At 46.3% G+C, this 23441-nt stretch overlaps 1 protein-coding gene across 2 annotated transcripts in view; it reads right to left on the reverse strand.

Moving 5' to 3' along the window:
* Positions 1 to 23441, reverse strand: part of COL26A1 (collagen type XXVI alpha 1 chain) — a 622272-nt gene that overhangs the window by 123425 nt on the left and 475406 nt on the right. For both annotated transcript variants that reach the window (XM_069226960.1, XM_069226959.1), the window contains exon 4: positions 7618 to 7679. In XM_069226960.1, the coding sequence (XP_069083061.1) occupies positions 7618 to 7679 (62 nt within the window). The remainder of the gene's footprint in view (positions 1 to 7617; positions 7680 to 23441) is intronic.

Here is a 23441-nt window from a genome sequence, read left to right on the forward strand (position 1 = left end):
AGCAAGATTCCAGGAATCTGCACAAGATAGTCCACCCTTACACGGAGGGGGGTGACATTAATAAGTGGTTTGCTACACTTGAGAGGTCCTGTATGGTACAGTTGGTCCCTCAAAGGCAGTGGTCTTCTATTTTGTGGCTATCTTTCACTGGAAAGGTTAGGGATAGGCTCCTTACTGTCAGAGAAAGTGATGCCAATAATTACAAAGTTTTGAAAGATGCACTCTTGGATGGATTTGGCTTAACCACTGAACAATACAGGATTAAGTTCAGAGACCCCAGAAAAGAGTCTTCTCAAGACTGGACAGATTTTGTGCACTGTTCAGTGAAGGCCTTGGAAGGGTGGTTGCATGGCAGTAAAGTTTCTGAATATGAGAGTCTGTATAATCTTATTCTGAGAGAGCATATTCTTAACAATTGTGTGCCTGACTTGTTGCACCAATACCTAGTGGACTCTGATCTGACCAATCCCCAAGAATTGGGAAAGAAGGCAGACAAATGGGTCAGAACAAATGTGAACAGAAAAGTTCATACAGGGGGTGACAAGGATGGCAAGAAGAAGGATGGTAAGTCTTCTGAGAAGGGTGGGGGCAAAAGTAAGCATTCTGAGTCTTCATCAGGCCAACAAAAATCCTCTGGGGGAGGTGGTTCCAAATCCTCTTCTAGTAATCAACCAAAAAAGCCTTGGTGTTATTTGTGTAAAGTCAAAGGCCATTGGGCAAGTGATTCCACTTGTCCAAAGAAAAACACCAAACCTCCCACCACCACAACCCCTGCTGCAAATTCTAGTGCCCCTAGTAATAGCAGTGGTGGTGGGAAATCTACTACTAATAGCCAATCCAAGGCTGTAGCTGGGCTCACAATTGGCAATGTAGTTGGGGTTGGTCTTGTTATGGAGACCACAGAGGCTGTTTTAGTCTCTGATGGTGGCACTGATTTTGCCACCTTGGTTGCTTGTCTCTTTAATATGGGTAAGTACAAGCAACTTCCCCTAATCAATGGTGTTAAGGTTGAGGCCTACAGGGACACAGGAGCCAGTGTAACTATGGTGATAGAAAAACTGGTCCACCCTGATCAACACCTACTTGGTCAGCAGTACCAAGTGACAGACGCTCATAACAACACTCTTAGCCACCCCATGGATGTTGTGAATCTCAACTGGGGGGGTGGCGGGGTTACTGGTCCAAAGAAAGTTGTGGTAGACACTGATTTACCTGTAGACTGTCTACTGGGAAACGATTTGGAGACATCAGCTTGGGCAGAAGTGGAGTTGGAGGCCGATGCAGCAGTGCTAGGCATTCCTGGGCATATTTTTGCTTTAACTAGGGCTCAGGCCAAGAAGCAAAAAGGACAGGGTAACTTCGATCCTGGAACAATGGACCAAGTGCTCCCTAAAGATAGGGGTAGCAAGGGTAAATCCCTACCCACTATCCCTCCCTCTACCGATGATTCCCTTTTGAGGAAGAGGAATTCTCTCCCTGTGCAGAACCTACACCAGACGAGCTGGCAGCAGACACTGCTGAGCTTTTGGTTGGAGGGGGGCCTGCCAGGGAAGAGCTGAGTGTGGCACAGCAAACCTGTCTCACATTAGAGGGTCTCAGACAGCAAGCTGTCAAACAGCAGAATGGGGATGTCAGTGACAGTCATAGGGTGTACTGGGAAGACAACCTCTTGTACACAGAGTCAAGGGACCCAAAACCTCGAGCTGCCAGGAGATTGGTCATTCCCCTGCAGTACAGAGAGTTTCTTCTTACCCTAGCACATGACATTCCTTTGGCTGGGCATTTGGGTCAGACAAAAACTTGGGAAAGACTTGTCCCCTTGTTTCACTGCCCTCATATGTCAGAGGACACAAAAGACTTTTGTCAATCTTGTGTGACCTGCCAAGCCAGTGGCAAGACTGGTGGCACTCCAAAGGCCCCTCTAATTCCACTTCCAGTGGTTGGGGTGCCCTTTGAAAGGGTAGGGGTTGACATAGTTGGCCCCCTTGACCCTTCAACTGCTTCAGGCAATAGATTTATCTTGGTGGTAGTGGACCATGCCACAAGATATCCTGAAGCCATACCTTTAAGGACCACTACAGCCCCTGCAGTGGCAAAGGCCCTCCTAGGAATCTTTTCCAGAGTGGGGTTTCCTAAAGACGTGGTGTCAGACAGAGGTAGCAACTTCATGTCTGCATACCTAAAAGCAATGTGGAAGGAATGTGGTGTTACCTACAAGTTCACCACCCCTTCCCATCCACAAACAAATGTTCTGGTTGAGAGGTTTAATAAAACTCTCAAAGGAATGATAATGGGACTCCCTGAAAAACTCAGGAGGAGATGGGATGTCCTGTTACCTTGCTTCCTTTCTGCTTACAGGGAGGTACCCCAGAAAGGTGTGGGCTTCAGCCCCTTTGAACTCCTCTTTGGGCACCCTGTGAGAGGTCCACTTGCTCTTGTAAAGGAGGATTGGGAACAACCTTTAAAAGCTCCTAAACAGGACATAGTAGACTATGTACTTGGCCTAAGATCCAGAATGGCAGAGTACATGAAAAAGGCCAGTAAAAACCTTCAGGCCAGCCAGGAGCTGGAAGAGCAATGGCATGACCAGAAGGCTGTCCTGATCCAGTACCAACCAGGACAGAAGGTGTGGGTATTGGAGCCGGTGGCCCCAAGAGCTCTCCAGGACAAATGGAGAGGACCCCATCTAATTGTTGAGAAGAAGGGTGAGGTTACCTATTTGGTAGACCTGGGCACTGCCAGGAGTCCCCGTAGGGTGATTCATGTCAACCGCCTAAAACCCTACTATGACAGGGCTGATCTCACCCTGCTCATGGCAACAGATGAGGGACAGGAAGAAGAGAGTGACCCTCTCCCTGATCTCTTCTCCACCACTGAACCAGATGCCTTAGTGGAGGGGATAGTTTTAGCAGATTGTCTAACTGCATAACAGAAAGACAACAGTGTCAGTCTTCTAAGCCAATTTTCAGACCGCTTTTAACTTGTACCAGGGACAGCATCCTGGTGTGAACATACAATTGACACCGGAGACAGCCTGCCTGTCAAAAGTAAAATTTATAGGCAGCCTGACCATGTCAGAGACTGCATTAAACAAGAGGTGCAGAAAATGTTGGATTTAGGGGTGATTGAACCTTCTGAAAGCCTCTGGGCTAGCCCAGTGGTGCTTGTACCTAAACCTCACACCAAAGATAGAAAGAGAGAGATGAGGTTTTGTGTAGATTACAGAGGGCTCAATCAGGTAACCAGAACTGATGCTCACCCTATACCCAGGGCAGATGAGCTCATTGATACACTGGCTTCTGCCAAGTATCTTAGCACTTTTGATATAACTGCAGGGTATTGGAAGATTAGATTGGCAGAAGATGCTAAACCCAAGACTGCATTTTCTACCATTGGAGGGCACTACATATTCACAGTAATGCAAAAGGCAGGCCTCACTATCAAGGCCTCAAAGTGCCAGATAGGGCAGGGGAAAGTGGTTTATCTGTCCCACCTGGTTAATGGAGAACAGATTGCACCACTACAGGGGAAAATCCAAACTATCAGGGATTGGGTTCCCCCTACCACTCAGACCCAGGTGAGAGCCTTTTTAGGCCTCACGTGGTACTATAGGAGATTTATCAAGAATTATGGCTCCATAGCAGTCCCTCTTAATGATCTCACTAGCAAGAAAATGCCTAAGAAGGTGTTATGGACAGCTAGCTGTCAGAAAGCTTTTGAGGAGCTCAAACAGGCCATGTGCTCTGCACCTGTCCTAAAAAGCCCATGTTACTCCAAGAAATGTATTGTTCAAACTGATGCATTCGAATTAGGGGTAGGGGCAGTACTATCACAACTGAATTCTGAGGGCCAGGATCAACCAGTTGCTTTTATCAGCAGAAGGTTGACCCCTAGAGAAAAGCGTTGGTCTGCCATAGAGAGGGAGGCCTTTGCTGTGGTCTGGGCACTGAAAAAGTTGAGACCATACCTGTTTGGTACTTACTTTATTGTTCAGACAGACCACAAACCTCTACTTTGGCTAAAACAAATGAAAGGTGAAAACCCTAAATTGTTGAGGTGGTCCATATCTCTACAGGGAATGGACTATACAATGGAACATAGACCTGGGAGTACCCACTCCAATGCAGATGGACTCTCCAGATATTTCCACTTAGACAATTAAGACTCATCTGGACACGGCTAGTCTTATTGCCCTTCATTTGGGGGGGGTGGTTGTGTAGGAAAGTACCATCTTGCCTGGCATGTTACCCCTTTAATCCTTGTGTCACTGGGATCCTGCTAGGCAGAACCCCAGTGCTCATAGTATGTGCCCTGTAAGTGTTCCCTGTGTGGTGCCTAACTGTATCACTGAGGCTCTGCTAACCAGAACCTCAGTGTTTATGCTCTCTCTGCTTTCTAAATTTGTCACTGCAGGCTAGTGACTAAATTTACCAATTCTCATTGGCACACTGGTACACCCATATAATTCCCTTGTAAATGGTACTTAGGTACCCAGGGTATTGGGGTTCCAGGAGATCCCTATGGGCTGCAGCGTTTCTTTTGCCACCTATAGGGAGCTCAGGCAATTCTTACACAGGCCTGCACATAAGCCATTTTTCACTGCACATAAGTAACTTATAAGTCACCTATAAGTCTAACCCTCACTTGGTGAAGGTTGGGTGCCAAGTTACTTAGTGTGTGGGCACCCTGGCACTAGCCAAGGAGCCCCCACATCGTTCAGGGCAAATTCCCCGGACTTTGTGAGTGTGGGGACACCATTACAAGTGTGCACTATACATAGGTTGCTACCCATGTATAGCGTCACAATGGTAACTCCGAACATGGCCATGTAACATGTCTAAGATCATGGATTTGCCACCCCAATACCTTTTTGGTATTGGGGGACAATTCCATGATTCCCCCGGGTCTCTAGCAGAGAACCCGGGTACTGCCAAACTGCCTTTCCGGGGTTTCCACTGCAGCTGCTGCTGCTGCCAACCCCTCAGACAGGATTCTGCCCTCCTGGGGTCTGGGCAGCCCCGGCCCAGGAAGGCAGAACAAAGGATTTCCTCTGAGAGAGGGCGTTACACCCTCTCCCTTTGGAAATAGGTGTGAAGGGCTGGGGAGGAGTAGCCTCCCCCAGCCTCTGGAAATGCTTTGATGGGCACAGATGGTGCTCTGGCGCGACACTGGACAAAGGAAAGGGGAGTGACCACTCCCCTGACCAGTACCTCCCAGGGGAGGTGCCCAGAGCTCCTCCAGTGTGTCCCAGACCTCTGCCATCTTAGAAACAGAGGTGTTGGAGGCACACTGGACTGCTCTGAGTGGCCAGTGCCAGCTGGTGACGTCGGAGACCCTCTCTGATAGGCTCTTACCTCTCTTGGTAGCCAATCCTCCTTTCTTGGTAGCCAAACCTCCTTTTCTGGCTATTTAGGGTCTTTCCTCTGGGGTATTCTCCAGATAACGAATGCAAGAGCTCACCAGAGTTCCTCTGCACTTCCCTCTTCGACTTCTGCCAAGGATCGACCGCTGACTGCGCCAGGACGGTTGCAAAACCACAACAAAGTACCAAGACGACTACCAGCAACATTGTAGCACCTCATCCTGCCGGCTTTCTCGACTGTTTCCAGGTGGTGCATGCTCTGAGGGCTGTCTGCCTTCACCCAGCACTGGAAGCCAAGAAGAAATCTCCATTGGATCGACTGAATCTTACCCCTGCTAACGCAGGCACCTAAAGACTGCATCACCGGTTCTCTGGGTCCCCTCTCATCTCGACGAGCGTCGTCCCTGGAACACAGGAGCTATATCCAAGTGACCCCGGTAGTCCAGTGATCCCTCAGTCCAAGTTTGGTGGAGGTAAGTCCTTGCCTCTCCATGCAAGACTGCAAACCTGTGTACTGCGTGATTTGCAGCTGCTCCGGCTTCTGTGCACTTCTCCAAGGATTCCTTTGTGCACAGCCTAGCCTGGGTCCCCAGCAATCCGTCCTGCAGTGCTCAACCCTCTGTGTTGGACTCCGACGTCGTGGGACCCTCCTTTGTGACTCTGAGTGGACTCCGGTTCACAAATCTTCTAAGTGCCTGTTCCAGTACTTCTGCGGGTGCTGCCTGCTTCTGTGGGGGCTTTCTGAGTTGCTGCACACCCCCTCTGCCTCCCACTCCAAGGGGCGACATCCTGGTTTTTCCTGGACCCCAGCAGCACCCAAAAACCTCTACCGTGACCCTTGCAGCTAGCAAGGCGTGTTTGCGGTATTTCTGCGTGGAAACACTTCTGCAACCTCCAGCACGCCGTGGGACATCTTTCTTCCAAAGGAGAAGTTCCTAGCCCTTTTCGTTGTTGCAGCATCCTTGGCTTCTTCCACCCAGAGGCAGCCTTCTTGCGCCTTCATCCGTGGTTTCCTGGGCTCCTGGCCCCCCTGGACACTATTGCGACTCTTGGACTTGGTCCCCTTGCCTTGCAGGTCCTCAGGTCCAGGAATCCGTCTTCAGTGCTTTGCTGGTGTTTCTGGTTCTTGCAGAATTCCCCCATCACGACTATTGTGTCCTATTGGGGTAGTAGGGGTACTTTACTCCTACTTTTCAGGGTCTTGGGGGGGGGCGGTATCTTGGACACCCTGACTGTTTTCATACAGTCCCAGCGACCCTCTACAAGCTCCCATAGATCTGGGGTCCATTCGTGATTCGCATTCCAGTTTTGGAGTATATGGTTTGTGTTGCCCCTAGACCTATGTTCACCTATTGCATCCTGTTGTAATTCTACACTGTTTACATTACTTTTCTTACTATTACTTACCTGTTTTGGGTTTGTGTACATATAATTTGTGTATATTACTTACCTTCTAACTGAGGGTACTCACTGAGATACTTTTGGCATATTGTCATAAAAATAAAGTACCTTGAGTATTGTGTTTTCTTATGATATTGTGCTATATGATATAAGTGGTATAGTAGGAGCTTTGCATGTCTCCTAGTTCAGCCTAAGCTGCTTTGCCATAGCTACCTCTATCAGCCTAAGCTGCTAGAAACACCTCTATTCTACTAATAAGGGATAGCTGGACCTGGCACAAGGTGTAATTACCACAAGGTACCCACTATAAGCCAGGCCAGCTTCCTATAAATGGTTTATGGGTTTCCCGCCCCCAAAACACCAGAAATTGCATGTGATTCAGAGTGAAGCCGATATCTTTGCACAGGACCGATTTCAGGACCAGATCAGAGTTTTCTGTTGGCACGTTTATACATTTTGTTGCCCTAAAAATATTACAAAATGACACAAGTGGCTTAAAGCATTTTTGTGTTATTAATAGAGCTGGGGGTAGGCACACTCTTAAAGTAAAGGAGTATCTTTAAGTGATAAGTTGCAGGGTTCTGAATATGTCTGTTTTCAGAAAGAATTTTTTTTTCCAAAGCCTCCACCTCGAAATGAATCTTTTGTCCTTACTGGAGAATCACGTAGAATGAAAAGCGTCATTACATCACTTTGCCTTACTGAGAGAGCAGGTCCCGGGGGTCTCAGTGCTAGCTTGGATTAAGTGGGGCTTAGCACTAAAATGCATTGATTTGCCTAAAGTTATCCTGTTTCCGCTAACTTTGGCACAAGAAATATTCCCATTTCCGAGCAGCAGCTGTGGGTTCCTTTACCTTGGCTTCGAGAGTGTTCAGCCGGTCCGTCATGTCAGCGAGCCGCGTGCAGTTCATGCATTCTAGGAGGAAAGAGGCAGGGCGAGTGAGTGACAGTTCATGGGAGGCACACACTGGGGTGAGCACAATCTGACCACCCGAATATACAGTTTTATACAGCGAAATGCAAAAGGAAAGCCTTGGAAAGACAGAACCTGCTACCCTGCTACTGTGTCTCGTGCTCAACAGCGCAATCTATGAATTAACTACAATAAAGGACTGCTACTAATGACAATTGTAATAATAATCACAGTAATAGATTTTGTAGAAGGCACTGTGTACACACTTGAGCCCAAGCACTGTCCATATCAGGCGCTGACATTAATAAGTAATTCAGTTTTCCTTCTTCACATGTGAACCAAAACTTTGATTGTAACGCTTTTAAGTTTTCGAACACCCTTATCCCCCCTTTTGTGGACAACCTGTTATCCATAATACATTGCATTTCTGACGTTTTGCAGCTCGGCAAAATATTCCAAATGTGTCTGTAGATCTTTGAAGTGCAACACATGTTGTATTCTCTGGTCTGACGGGTAGTGGAACACCTAGACATGCATTCTTGGTGAATGTCGATTTTCAATTTAAACAAAAATCAATACAACGAAACACAACATTTTCCCATTTCCCCTCCAGATTTAGGGATCCTGTTTTCATTCAGCTGCATAAACAAACATTTGACCACAATGTTCCTGATAAAAACAGGTAAAAGAGTCCATCACACAGTAAGAATATAAAAGTTAATACAATACAAAATAGCAAGAACCACATCTACACAAAGTGCAACAGATTGATGAGAAATGTCACCAATAGGGACACAGCAGAAAGCTTTGATGGGCCTTTCAAAGGGTTACCTGGTGGGGCAGGTCAATTAAATACAGTTCATTGCCTGCAGAGTAATGTTAACTCATTAAAAATATCAAAGATGCATGACTGCTGCTGAGAACTGTTGTGCTGTTGTGCCCTGTTAAGAGTTTCCCGTTGGGACAGAGGGAAACAGCAAACATTGACACCGCCTCATAATTGAGCCGGCTGCAATGTTGCGGTGCGTAGGGGGCACCAGCAGACAGTGAAAAGCACAACGGGGCTGGCCAAACGGGACCCTATGCTGCCCATGCCAGGTGCCTGGGCAGTGCAAGGGACCCAGTGGGGCCCCCTGCACCTCATCTCCGCCAGCCTGTACATGGCGGTGCTACCACCATGTAAAAGCTGGCAGAGAGGGGACTCGTAATCCCCAGGGCAGTGCTGCTTGCAGCGCTGACCTGCCAGATCAATACCGCCAGCACTGCCAGACCAACAACAAGTCGTGATCTGGCAGTGCTGGCGGTCTGACTGTGGCAAATCACCACGGTTGTAATGTGGCTGCCAGACTGCCACATTGGTGGCGGTCCGACTGCCACCATGGCCCTGGCAGTCTCAAGACTGCCAGGGTCGTAATGATCACCATAGTGTTCCTCCCTTATGCAAATAAACAACATGTAAAAACGAACTGTAATTAAACAGCAACACATAATCTGATCAGTCAATGATACTTCATTCATAGTCATTTCGGTCAAAGCGGTAAGGGCAATGTGATAAGTAATCCTATCTATGGGATGATTTACAACATTTTAATTACATCTGTTTCACTAAGGATGGGGGCATGAGTGTTGTATTTGGTGTGCGAGTTATGGCTGTTGTGTTAGTTATGGATTCTGCTCCTAACCATAACTTGTGAATTTCAGTGGTTTTTCATCTATATGTACATATAAATAGAGGGAGAGAGAAGAAGGGAACCTACAGAAAGAGAGAAGAAAGTACAAGGTCAAAAGAGGAAGGAACATGAGAAACAGGGAGGAGAAGAATATGAAGCCAGGAGGATTAGAGCAACAGAAAAATCATTGTTATGGAAAGAGAGGCATGTGTATAGAGTGACTAAGTAAGTGAAAGTGACTTGGAAACAACAAGAAAGACAATGATAGAAAAGGGAAGAAAGGACAGAGAAAGAAGAAAGATGAATAGAGATTTGTGATAGTGAAATGAGGAAAGTCAAAGCAAAAGAAAAGAACAAAAGGGAGCTATCAGACCTGCCAAGCACAACAGCGATAGGAGCTCTGATGTAGGGACAACAGAAATAGGGGTCAAGACAAGGGAACTACCTACAGGAGCTAAGGGACAGAGAAGAGGGCCTCAATTCTAAAGGCCATAGACAATTTTGACATCCATGAAAATCACTCTTTGCGTGGGGTTTCAGAAGTATGAGTATATTGGAAAAAGGTCAAACCTGTTGAAATTTAAAGGGTAGAAAATGGTAAATATTGCAATAAACTCCAAAGTCACCATGCTGTGCCCCATTTTGAAGGCAAAACTCATAACTAATTTGCATAACATATAGAATTATAGATTGGTAACGTAAATTATGGGGATGTTTTTCATCGGGGAGGTGGGGTTCTGAGTGACATCAAATGGACAAGAGAATTTTATGTAATGAATGGTCCACAAAATCATTTGCCAACCTTGACCAATCTTCCACCACTTCCCCTGCCTTCCTTTCTCCTCCTGCAGCGGTGCTTTCTGCTTTCAGTACAAGCAGAGAAGCAGATCTGCGCTGACAGGCTCTGCGAGAGCCCCATCAGCCTGGCCTAGAAGGCCTTTACGAGGTAGCAGCAGTGGAGAATGAGTTTTCTTATCAACTTTTGCTACACATAGGAGTGATATATGACATTTGGAAACAGAAATAAATGCTAATGGCTCTCTACCAGTGCCATACATAACAAATCAGTTTTGAAGAACTCATAATTGAGGCCTTGGAACAAAATAAAGATAAAAATGGCGGCACAGACAGAGGGAGTATGGGGCGAAGAGAGAACAAGAGGGAGAGAAAGAAGTGCAGGAAAAGGGCGAAGAGGGGGTGCATTTGTTAGAAATTCCAGTCAGATTAAGGACTGTATGTATGAGGAGAATAATATACAGCGTGAACGGCTGAGGGCGGGCAGTGGATTCATAATTAAGTACAGGCCTGGAGCTCTGTCTTCAGCTGAGACAACAAGGCCCCCTCTAACTTCCATGAAACATCTGATGGGCTCCAGACTGTGCGGTGATACCAGAGGGTCCAGGCAGCAACCAGCCCCCTCCTATAGATGAGAAACACAGCCAGCCCTGTGAGAATCTGTGTCTCATCAGCCAGCTCATTGGTCTTTGTGATAATCCCTCCTTATAACAACACCCTGAAGCTGTCTGAGAGTGGAGATGTGGAGAAGGGTCTGAGAGGAAGCGCGCTGGCTGGGGTACCTGTGAGACGTATGGATATAGAAGGCCACTGGGTGCCTATACATTATAGTGCCTTAAGCTGCAGGGCTTTCAGGTTCAGAGTGTCCAGCGGACAGCCTGCACTGCACATAGATTGAAATAGATCAAGCAAGTTATGAAATGACACTCAGACCTGATGTGTAGTATATAACATTAGAGGGAAAGAGTGGGACACAAGGATGGACACATCCTCAACATCAAAAACTCACATAACAAGAGTGACAACAGGATAGTTCTAAAAGGAACTATGTTAAGTAATCTCAGCTGTAAGAACACTGGACTCTTTGCAGACCTCCCCCACCCCCTAGTTTTACCCTCATTTACATTACTAAATGCTGTTTTTTTACTCTGATGGTGCACTGGAAGTCTGCTAACCAGGCCCCAGTGACTGTGCTCTCTCCCTAAACTGATTTGTCGACATGATGACTCCCTGATTAGAAACATTTTACCCCCTTATACGCCCTAGTGAATGGTACCCAGCGCATAGATGGGAAAGGGGTCCCCAGGGCTGCAGCATAAGTTTGTGCCACCCTGGGTGGCCCAAACCAAAGTGATCATGGCAGACCAGCCACTGCAGTTTGCCAGAGTGGTGCAAACTGTTTGAGTTTAACAGTGTCCTCACCATGAGTGGCACAGTCCCATGCACTGCCTTAAATATATGTCACACACCATTAAGGTAGGCCTCTGCAGCCCAGGAGGCAGAGTGCACTATATTTAATGTGCAGGAAGATAAGCATGAGTTTATATGCCTCTACAGCATCCTTTCAATTAAGGTACACTATCAGTACAGACAGGTCCATAGAATAGCATTGGACCTAGGCCTGGGAAGACCCAGGCTGCTTGTTCCATTATGGTACCGCCTAGATATGTCGAGTTTGGTGTCAAACAATTTGCTTTCTCTCCCCCAGCATGAATCTGGTGTCAAGGGACAGCTGGCATGCAATGAGGGGGCAAACTAGAAGTTGCCCACCTGTTTGCCACCTTTCTTTGTGCTCTGGCTGGTCAGCTCGCTTTTTGTGTGCTTGCTGCTACCAAGTCAGGTTTCTGACCTCCTACCAGGCTGTGTGGGTGCTGCCAGGAATCAGAAACAAAGGCTGATGCACGAAGGAGGTCACACCTCCCGCCCCCAAGCCGGGCTAGTGAATAGAGACATCAGGGAGGTGAGCTTCAAATGTCCCTGATAGCCATCTGTGCTGTCCCCCAGTGGAAGAAACATCCCTCCCTCTGTCTAAGGCACATTTGCTTGTGGACAGGTGGGAAAATAGGTATGCAGGACTGTGCACACTCCCAACAGGCTGACCTCACCTCTAGGGTGAGCAGCCCAGTCTATGCACTAAATTGTGATTTCTGACATTTTAGGAGTGCATGATAGAGGGTTCTGAGTAGCTAAAGGTGACCTGTCCCACCGGATGTGGTCACCTTAAGGGGGGATTAGCTGTAGGAGCTAGCTGCCCACTGGGCACTAGTCTCCACACCCCTAGCTCCTCTAAATCCAGAATTTAAGGGACACTCCTGACACCAGAACCTCAGAATTGACAGATTTACTTCAAAGAAGGACCAAGCGGAACCCTATGTCACCGACAACTGGACAATGCCAACTGCATTAAGGTAAAAGAGGGATACTCTGTCCCTGAGGCAACAGACTGGGAACTGTGAGAAAGACCCTAATCCTTGGCTAAAACTCATCATTCCTAACCAGAGGGACCCCTGTGGAAGCCAGAAACACCCTCAGTCTCCCTTGGAGTAGTGCCACTAGTACCCTACAAACTGCAGGTAAAAAGACGCTCTGGAACCGAAGAATCGCTGGCCATCGGTCTTGCCCTGGGATCAACTGGATCCAGTTAGTGAAGTGCATTGTGGGACTCATAGTCCAGCCTTCCACGAAGTTACAGGCCACTGCCATACTCCCTTGGACCTTCAGACGTCTCCAAAGCATTTCGCTGTGCTTAACACTACCAAGGCTTGTTGGTCACTGGCCCGGTAACCGACCCCTTAACTTGAGCTGCAGCAGGAGGGCACTACCCAGTGACAGACATCAGCACCGACCCTACAGCTGAGTTTTTGCATCCACTTCGTTGCAGCACCATGTACACAGTAAAATCAGCACCATTGTGAGTCTTGGTCAGCAACACGGATAGCCAGGACAACTCTGCACCTGGACCTCACTGACCATGTAGAAGTGAACTGGCTGCTGTGGCCTAGTCCTCGGACCTTCACAACCTTAACCCTGCAAGGGTTCCCAACAGCTCGACCTTCAAGTGGTCATATGTCACCAGTGGCTTCTTGCCATTGACTTCAACGCCAGTCCCGTCCAGCACCATGAACAGCCAGGACAACCCTGCACCCGGACGCCATTGGCCAGGTAAAACTGAACTGATTGTCATATTATGGTCCAAGGGACGCCACAACCCTAACCCTGTAATGGTTCCACACAACTCACGTTCTAAGTGCATTTTTGGGACCAGTGATAGGTCTCCCATAGACTTCAATGCAGCATTTAAATGCCAGTTCTGCTGTGATTTAATATTGCTTCTAAAATCTATAACTCCGGTTATACTTATACAATTCCGTTCATTTGCATGTCTAAATTAAGATAAAAATAAGCTCTATTTCTATAAATTGGTGTTGGATTTCTTTCGTATCCTTCATGTTGGTGTCTGAAATACTTAACACATGTTCCTCTAAGTAAAGTCTGACTTCTCTTTGCCCCTCTACCAGGACTGAGCAAAGGATTTACTAGTGTGACAGGCGCAACGAGGAGAAATATCCACATAGAAAGGAAAATACCTCCATCTATTGTTTTTGTGCAGGAAGGTGCACCTACAAAAGCAATCCTGCATGCAATGCAGGCACCCTTGCACCCTGGTGCAAGAGTGCCAGCGTTGATGCTAGGTAGCAAATTGTGAACCAGCACAGGGGGAAAGGACAGGAACGAACCGTCTTGTAAATACGGAGCACTTCTGCCCATACCCTGTGGTGCAGGGCAGAGCAGCAAGGTCACTTGCTCACTGCCCTGCGCCATCTTTCAAGTAAATATGCCCCTCACATTCAATTATAGGTGGTATTGGTGTCTCCTGACATACGTGTCGGGGGATTGGAAGACAAATTGTTTCCGCCTGGCGATTGCTCCCCTTCCAGACACTGGAGTCTTGCATGCAGTGAATTATGTGTATATGTGCCCCAGACCTGCCACCATGGCGAAGGTAAACTTTGCCACACAGAATTGGAAGTGCGTCAGCTGAAAGAGCTTGGATAGCATGTCCACTAAACAGGCCTCTTGATTACATTACAGTGGGACACCTATAAAGAGAAACTCAAGACTACATTTCTCAACAGAATGTCCAACCGCATGGCACAACATATAGGCCTGTCAACATAGCGAGGACCAGTCAGCTGTAACTATAACACCCAATGAATGACAACATGGAATATGGGGGTGCTAAAACACGAACTGTGTGCACCGAAAGAATGATAAACTGGCAGGCAGTGAATGTTTACCCAAGTGACCTCCCCATGTGGGTAAGAGCACATGCCCACCAAGCATTGGCAAAGCAAATATATTTGACATTTTTATGGTCATGTTGTAGAGAAGTCAGCACAGCGTAAAAGAATTTCCTGCAGAAGCAACCTATGGAAAAGCTGCGAAAAAAGACAGGCAGCCCATATGAAGCTGCTATGAGAGAGGCAGGGATCAGAGGATGGCAGTGGAGAGATGAAGGGGGCAGCAGGAGAGAGTAGTAGGAGGGAGAGAGAGAGAGAGAGAGAGAGATACCGATGGTCGAGGCACTGGCAGGGAATGGAGGGGTGGACCAGGCAGTCTCACAAGAGAGAAAGAGAACTAGGGATGGAGTCAGTGGCCAGGGAGCAAACCAGGAGGTGAAGGAAGGGGCTGGGTAGAAGTGCTTTAAACCAGGGACAGAGGAAGAGGTTCGGAGGGAGGAGTGGAAGTGCCGCTGCCATTCTCATGCTGTTCGCCCCCAAATGAATAGTCACTGGTTTCGGTATTGGTGGAGAACTGCAGGCCTCTTTTGTGAACCCTCATAGGGCTAGAGCACTTCACAAGCCTCTTATGTAGGCCTGAAAAATGCAGTAACTTTCTTGGAACAGTGAGTGTTCTCAAGAGGGCAAGCAAAAGACATTACATAAAATAGCCATGTTAGGGTCAGCCTCTCTCTAGTACATCGGACACCAATAAAATATTCCTGCTGCAATGAAACCAATATTTTAATTGATTTGTAAAGAAAATGCATGGGTGATATAAAGAAATAAAATGCATTTAAAGTAGTCACTTATGTATTTAAACGGAACAGAACGTTGCACTGAAAAACCAATGGAACAATCATCGGCAAAGCCAATAAGTCTCGCCTTTGGAGCGAAGTGGCTTTGCTAATGTTTTTTGCAATGCTGTGCAGCATGGCTAAGTAGGAAACCAAAACAAGCACTGGCAATGCCAATAGGTTTTGCCTATACAAGAGCTGTTGGCTTTGGCGATACGTTTTGGCCATGTTGTACACCTGTGTGCTAAAGTTAGTAGTGTGGGGTGTCATAGAGTGGAATGGGTTGCGGTGGGGTAGATTGGACTGGATTGGAGTGGACAGGATTGAGTGAGCTGGGTTGGATTGGATTAGATTGGGCTGGGTTGGGCTGGAGTGGAGTGGGTTGGATTGGAATGGGGTGGGGTGGTGGACTGGGCTGGAGTGGGTTGGACTGGTGTGGGATTGGGTGGATTGGACTGGTGTGGGGTGATAGGATTGATGTGGGGTAGATTGGATTGATGTTGGGTGGATTGGATTGGAGTGGGGTGAATTGGGATGGAGTGGGGTGGATTAGACACATGTCATCTGAGATCATCAATCATAAATTAACAGCAACATATCTACCAACTGCTATATTTGTATTAAGGAGAAATTACAATATGTTTAGAAGTTATAGGCAAAAATCTGTTTTTTCTAACTAAGGGCCAGATTATATAGTTTGTGATACAGATACGATGTGTAATTCTTTCTGTGACATTGGGTTTAAGAAAAGAAATTAATAATTCTCTAATTCCTTGAAGTGATTTGTAAGACATTGTTTCTGTACCATCCATATTACGAATGTTGTACGTACCATGATGTATCAATGGATTTTCCAATGGATTTAAATTGGGATGAATTGAAATAATCTATATATGTTGAGTGCTCCACTAATCCATAGTCTTTGTGATTAACAGGCCTCGGCAGCTTCTGGGTAATAGTTTTACACATCATGGCAACATGTGTGTTATAGTGTTAGAGCACCTTTGTTGTCTTTACTATATTGCTCAAATTGGGAGGCACGTGCGACTGAGGAATCACTGTTGCCCTTTTTGTTTCATGATCATGGAAAGTAGTTGTTCACTAGTCGGACGCCCTGCGGGTGACTCGCTGACTGATGTGCATGGGTATATGTTTGCATGACAAGTGCCCCTTTCATCCTCTTTCGTTTTATATTGCTCGGTTTCAGTCTGCCTGCCTCAATGTAGCTGTCCTTTCCGTGCACGATCCACATTTCTCCATCTTCCCAGGTACATAAATGCACTCTCCTCAGGTACAATGTTGTTCAAGACTTGCAGCTGCCAAGCTAAGTGATGATGTGGGTGGCAGGAAACCATATTGCGGCCTGGACTTGGGTTTTTAAAACCCACTAAGTGTCCAGGACGCTTGAAAGCATCTCCAGATCTCAAGCTCCCGATCCCATGGTTGGGAAAGCCAGGCTCCATGATATCAAGAGTGAGAAGTGGGAGCCACACCCTCATGACTCTTGTGAGAGCAGGAGGAGCCTGCCTGCATCCCACCACAGAAAGCCAAAGGTGGCTATGAGCCTGACAAAACATTTCACCTGACAACCACCTGACCTCTTCTAGACCCCACAGCACGAGCTCAGAGCATCAGGTTTAGTGCAAGGCATGTTCTCTAGGAGACTGTTCATGCAAAGGCAACGCACTTGACAAATAATTCCAACAGGCACTAAATATCATTCAAGAACAACTGTGCAGAGCACTGAAATGTGTAACACTTTACACAGGTGCGTGGATATGACAAAAGTAACCTACTGCCTTTTACATAACCTTTCGTACTAAACAGACCAGATCCATGGCATCTGGCATAACTATTCCCAGTGCATAAATGAGGCCTACAGCCTGACACTACACTCAACTCAAGCCTACTGTTCTGCATGTAAGCTTTCCTACAAGGCAACCATCAGGCAACAGCCATGCAAAATTACAGTTACCTAAGCAGGATACTGACTCTCCTAAGGGGTACTATGTCCACAGTATGTCACAGGGGGGTAATAAACACCAGAACCCTTGCTTCTACAGTAGTCTATGAGACTCTATGTAACAAATTCCTTCTCTGTAGGCTTTGATACATACTAACAATCCACCCTTAAATGGATTGATGTTAATATAAGCTTTTCACAATAAATACATCATGTCTACTGCCTTTATTGTGACATTTCATAATAAACAGATCAGGCCTATAGCCGTGGTCATTGCTTTGCCACCAGAAAAAGCTCAGCCCTGCTGCACTGAGTATCCGCTTTGCCACAATTTAAAAAAAGCACATTGCAAGTATTCTTTTCAGTGTCCCTTTAAACTTCAGCCCAATTAAATTCTTTATTCTGGGAAACCAACATGTGGATGGAGGCTAAGCATCTCGCTCAGCAGAGGTGCACAACAAAATGGTGCAACCCGTCAGTGGAACGTGATGAGGGGCCCCTGAGTTTCCAATATCTCACAGAGATTCATTGGTCTTGGGCGCAATAGGGTCCCTGGAGTGTTTGGGTCCCGCGGCAGGGGCTTGAATCACAACCCTGTCTCTCCCTTCAGTACTCTGAAAGCGCGTTTTGTGTTGATCACATAAGATGGGGCGAAAGCTGCATTGTCAACAATGGACCAATAATTTATTCATGAGCATGGGCTCAGGCAAAAGCAGAAAAAAGGGGGGTGTAGGTGAGGGCGGACACATTCCACTTTGGAAAAAAATGAGAATGTGTTGAATTAAAAAAACATGCCCCTAGCACAAACAGCAAGATCACGCAGCATGTGTTTATTCTCCGGGCTTTTGAAAGTCCACCAGGGTTACGGTTGCTATCTGCAGCAAATATTTAGAGTCCTAAAAGCACGCAGTAATGGTTAAGTGGGTTCCTAGCAATGCTTGACACCACCCTGCTTTCCAAGGAGCAATGGAGAATGTCATGGTTTCTGCTCAGCCTTCGCCACAAGCATTGTTGTATTTACAAAGAGGAAACCGCAGCCGCGAAATCTGTTTGAACTCTGTGGTAGGAGTGACGAAGAAAATGGAACTTCGTAGCTGCGAGAGAACCTTCTGGAGTCAATCAGAATCCCACCAAGGGGGGTTCTTTTCTGCCATCAGCAGAAAACTATGGGGGAGACGCTCCTTAGCTAGGAAAGCCTGCCTTCGTGATCCAGGGGTTCGCCGCCCTGCAGAATGTGATGATGGGCCCCTGAGCGTCCCGTATCAGATAGATATTGATTGAACTTCGGCTAAGTGGGGGTCACCCTGAAGGGCTCGGAAGCCGAAGCACGCCGTAGGGCTGTCATTACGTACAGCGTTGATGGTGCTATTCTAGAATGTCACCTTTGTGTCGACCTGGCTGCCAGATCCAGTGTTAGAACCTGTGCCTGCCAGCGGGGTTGCCAAAGTGCCAATGGCTCTGTCAGGTCCACTGATGGAGCACCATTCTTCACACATTAGGGGCCTGATTTACAAAGGGCCTCGGCACTCGTAGAGGAGGCCCTGCATTCATGGCGCGGAGGCCGCACTGGTGGGACCTCTGCATTGCAGTTAGTCGTTGTGGTGGTACCACCATGACTGCGGCCAGTGTGGGCCCCCCGCACGACTGGAGGACCTCCGCCACGAGTGTGGAGGCCCTTTGTTTATCGGGCCATAAGGCTCTCATTGTGACTGTATCCTCAGGAGGCACCGTACTACACAACTCAAAGTTTTGTCAGGTGCACCCCATAAAACCTAGTGCTTTTCCAAGCACATCTTTGTCTTGCAGAAAACTAATTGAAAATGTGTGTGGAAAAGGGCCTAAAATCTGGAACTGTATGCAGTTATGGACCCCGTCATTCCAAACCCATCATGTTATTACTTATTCCGTGCCCAAACAATACATCAACCAAAATCAACAGCTCTAGGTGAGGTACCTTCTCTTTCAAGTACCAGCCATATTGGAATGAGGGTGTAGCTTGAGGAGCTAGATTCTTCCAATTAATTTATCCAAAACGGAGTTTCCCCATCAGCTCTTTTTCCTGTGTGCACACTCGGAAGAGAAGGGCAGGGCCAGAAGTTGTGAATACGGGATGCTCTTTCTCAAGAGTAGTAGTACTAAATCTATCGTGCCTGCCTCCTCGTAGTTGGGTCCACCCAGATCACATCACCCTAGCTCTTGCCTCAATAAATGGATTCCCAGCCCCCCATATAAGTTGCTTAACTTCTTTGACTACTGTCTACTGAGCATTTCATAATTAACCTCTATGGAATATTCTGCCTACACTCCTGTTAAATGCCTGGATACCCTCGTGGGTGATTAGTGTGCTATACAACATAACACCGCCCACTAACACTTCACCCACCACAAACCCAGCACCCAACTGCACTCGTCCTCCAATACATTTTTGTAATGCTGAGTTTCCCCAAGCTGCATAGTGCAGCCAGATTCTTCTTGGAAGTTGGTGTGCAGCCTAAAAGCTCCAACCACATCAGGAATTTCAAACAACGTCTATTACGACAAAGTCAATGCAACCTGGGCATTAGGTGGAAATGAACAAACCATAAGCAAGAACACTAGAAATCTAAAATGATCTGTCATAATGGATAATTGCAAAAAGAAGGAAAAGGCTGAGTAACATTATGCAGCATGCATTGGCAAAGACAAAAAGTCTGGCTATTTTTTAGGGGAAGTGTTTCATGTTAATTGAGTGAGATTTTGAGTGTTATCACCAGCTGTCCTTGGAAGAAAATCCCATAATGAAGGGGCGTCAACAACAGAGAGGCTGGGATTGGGTCCCTTTCCTGCTGAGCAGACTGTACAAGCAGAGTTAGGATGTTCCCTCACAGAAGAGTACTATTGTAAGAAATAGGATTATTGGTTGGGGAGGGGTGAAACCCTGTGCTTACCCTTTGGTAGCTTAGCACCAAGCAATCAGGTTTAATGCAGAGGGATTGGGTAAAAGTATTTATGCTGCACACAAACAATAATAAAGTGAAAGCACAACACAAAAAAGTCCCAAACCAATTTAGAAAAATATAGAACAGTTTAATAAATAAAAAAATATACCAAAATTCAGAGTAAAAATAGTGCCTAAACCCACAAAGTGCCACATGTGTAATGTTAGATCAGGAGAAAGCCCTGAGTTCAGATTGACCACGATGGCTCGTGGGTCAGATACAGTTTTTATAAAGAAAGCACAAGCATTTTACCAATCGCTAGCAGGGAAAAGTGCACAGAGTCCTAATGCCAGCAAACACAGGCTCAGAAATTGAAGGCAAATATCTGGGGTTGGGACCCCTCAAAAAGGGCTAGGTTCAACAACTATGAAAAGTAATCAGAATGTGAAGTTTGCATTGTAAGTGGTGAATTTAAAATTCAGTAAGCTATATAACAGCAGATACTTTGACAAAGGACTAGTGTGTTTGCTGTATCTGAAGGCATGCCCATGGGCATGTTAATCTTTTCATAATATTTGTGATAAAATGCTATAAAGCCAATACCGTGTAATCATGGCAGCAAAGCAAAACGAATGGCACACACAGACTATTAGTTAACAGTACTCTGTTTTTATAACAGGCTAATGCATCAAAACAACAAACACCTCCTAAATGAACAATTTAATTAAACCAGCAATGAAAATAGTGTTGTGCCAGCAAAGTAAATACATTAAGGAGCACACACTGACTCTAGCCTTACAAAGCACTACTAGACCTGCATTAGCAACATCTACTAGGAACAGAAATGGGGCACTGGAATCATTCATATAATGCCCTGCCTTTGATGGTTAGTCCATCCAAGCAATCACAAACCATGAAAAATACTTGAAAATCAGTTGCTGAAGGGAGGCTGAGAAGGAGACTGACCCTAAGCCCACTCTCTCTTTCTTGTTCTTATCACACGTTTTTGGAGAATTGACGACATGAGGTTCTCGAAACAAATAAAGGTCTGTGGAGCCAGACCTAAAAAGTGGTTAAGGAGTGGAACTAGGGGCCTTGTTAGGTTAGAATCAGGTGGAGTTAGAGTTAGGGAAAGAATAAAGATTAGGATTTCCATATATTTTAACATTAGGGATAGGGCTGGGTGAAAGGTGAAGGTGGGCAATAGGGTTAATGATAGATTGGTGTTAATTTAAATAAAAGGGCTTGAATTGATGGCATATTTTCAAAATTATGGCATTCTTGATATGATTTATGGTTAAACTAGTGCAAAAGGAAAACTACTGAGGTTACAGGTTTTCGAGTTTTCAGTAGTTATGAAGGTGTTTTAGTTATGACACGATTTATTTCCACATCCCAGTCCTAAACTTAGGAAAGCATCCTAAACAGCTGTCACATATCACCTGTGTAAATCCCCTGATGACACTATGGTGGCTTTTACTGAGCAACACAAGCCTAATAAACTCACAATAAAGCTCAAGGGTTTATACCACACCACTCACTTCGATTACAATAGGGCTTCATCACATTTTGCAACATTGCCAGGCAGATCCATCTTCCAGGCCATGACCATCAGATCTATTGTCACTGTGTAAGATCTAATGCTGTTTCCGTGGATCTTCTCATTCCTGAAAAGGGTTTGGGGGGCAAAAGAGGGAGCGGTCAGCTTGAAGACCTATTGCCTTATCACTCAGCTTCTTTCTTGGTCATACCACGTGCATTCTCTATTGAAACACACCGGTTTAGCACCATCATTACTTTTCAGGTAGCCCTCTTCATCCATTGGTCTGTTGTGGTTTTCACATTTTTCTTCTGCACATTACAGCATATAGCATGGGGCAGGAGGACAGCCTACTTCAGCCATTGGCTAACTTCACAGTGGGAGATTTGAATAGGTGTAACCCCAAGGGTATAACTGAATGGATGCAGGGTATGTGCATGCAGCAAGTGCACAGGTGCATGTACGTGTGTGTCTGTGAAAAAGTGACATTTAAAGAGGTGGAAAAGAGAGAGGATGAGTGGATAAGAAAGCGGTGTGAAAAAGAAGTTTGGGTAGGAAAGGGGTAAGGAGAGAGCGTACTTGGCCTGTTGCCAGCTACAGTGTTCTGCTGCTCCCATTGCTCTCAAGTTTCCCAGGTCGGTCTGTAGTCCGCCCAGCCCAAGATTTGTATCTGCATTCTGGGATTTGTAGTTCTGATTTTAAAAGGGGAGGGTAAAGGGGCTACAAATCACAAAATGCTAATGAAATAAGCATTGGCAAACCAACAGGTCTCACCAATGGAAGCTCTATTGGCTTTCTCAATCTTTTAAGCCATATTGTACAGCGCAGGGCTGCTGTGCAGCATGGTTGAAAGTAAAAGGAAATGCTATGACTGCTTCATGGCACTTTTGTTTTATTTTTCTTGCTATGCTGCACAACACCTGTGCTGCTGTACAAAATAGCTAAAAAAACATTGACAAAGGCAATAGATCTCACATACTTGAGACCAATTGGTCTGCAAATGCTTTTTATCCCTATGGCAGGAGGGGACGCAGCAAGCTGGAATGTGGGGGGGAGGCGAGGTAGGAGAGTAAGCAAGAACACGAGAGGAGGGTGGGTATTATGGTGTATGAAACACATGGGCCGAGCTAACAACAGCAGGGTAGCAATGACAAGGCAAGCAACGATGGGGCAACAATGCTGGTGTAAGCAAAGACGGGCAAACAACAACAGGGAAACAACGACCACAGGGAAAGCAACAACAATGGGGCATGCAACAACAACATGGCAATAACAACAGGGCAAGCAATGGCGGGGCAACAACAATGGGACAAGCAACAACGGAGAAATTACAATGGAGAGAGAGTGGGGGGTTGAAACTGCTTGCAAACACAAGTGCTTACTCAGGGCTACAGCTACAATAAACAAGCATTTGCAATGTACTAGGGTCTCGCATTTCTCTGAGTTACAGCTATTAGCAGTTGGAAACCCCCCCCCCCTGAATTTTTCTTTCCACATTGAAAGAAAAAAACAGCGCGATCGCGCTCCTACACTTCACTCGTAATGAAAGCTATCAGCAAAAGTCCAATTATCTACGTAACCGGCAAAAGTCCAATTAACTATGTAACAAGGTCGATGTTATGCAAAGCGCTCGACTTCTGCCAAGCGAGATCGCACTGCGGACAAAAGATAAAAAGTAGTCCATAAACCGGACGGGAAACAGCGAGCCTCGCATGTTTTCACTACTTGGGTCGCTGCGCTCGAGGAGGGCTAACCACCGGAAAAGGTATGATGTATGCGTGCCATGCACTAATGAAAGCAAG

The sequence above is a fragment of the Pleurodeles waltl genome, chromosome 3_2, assembly GCF_031143425.1.
Source record: "Pleurodeles waltl isolate 20211129_DDA chromosome 3_2, aPleWal1.hap1.20221129, whole genome shotgun sequence".
Taxonomy (NCBI): Eukaryota; Metazoa; Chordata; class Amphibia; order Caudata; family Salamandridae; genus Pleurodeles; species Pleurodeles waltl.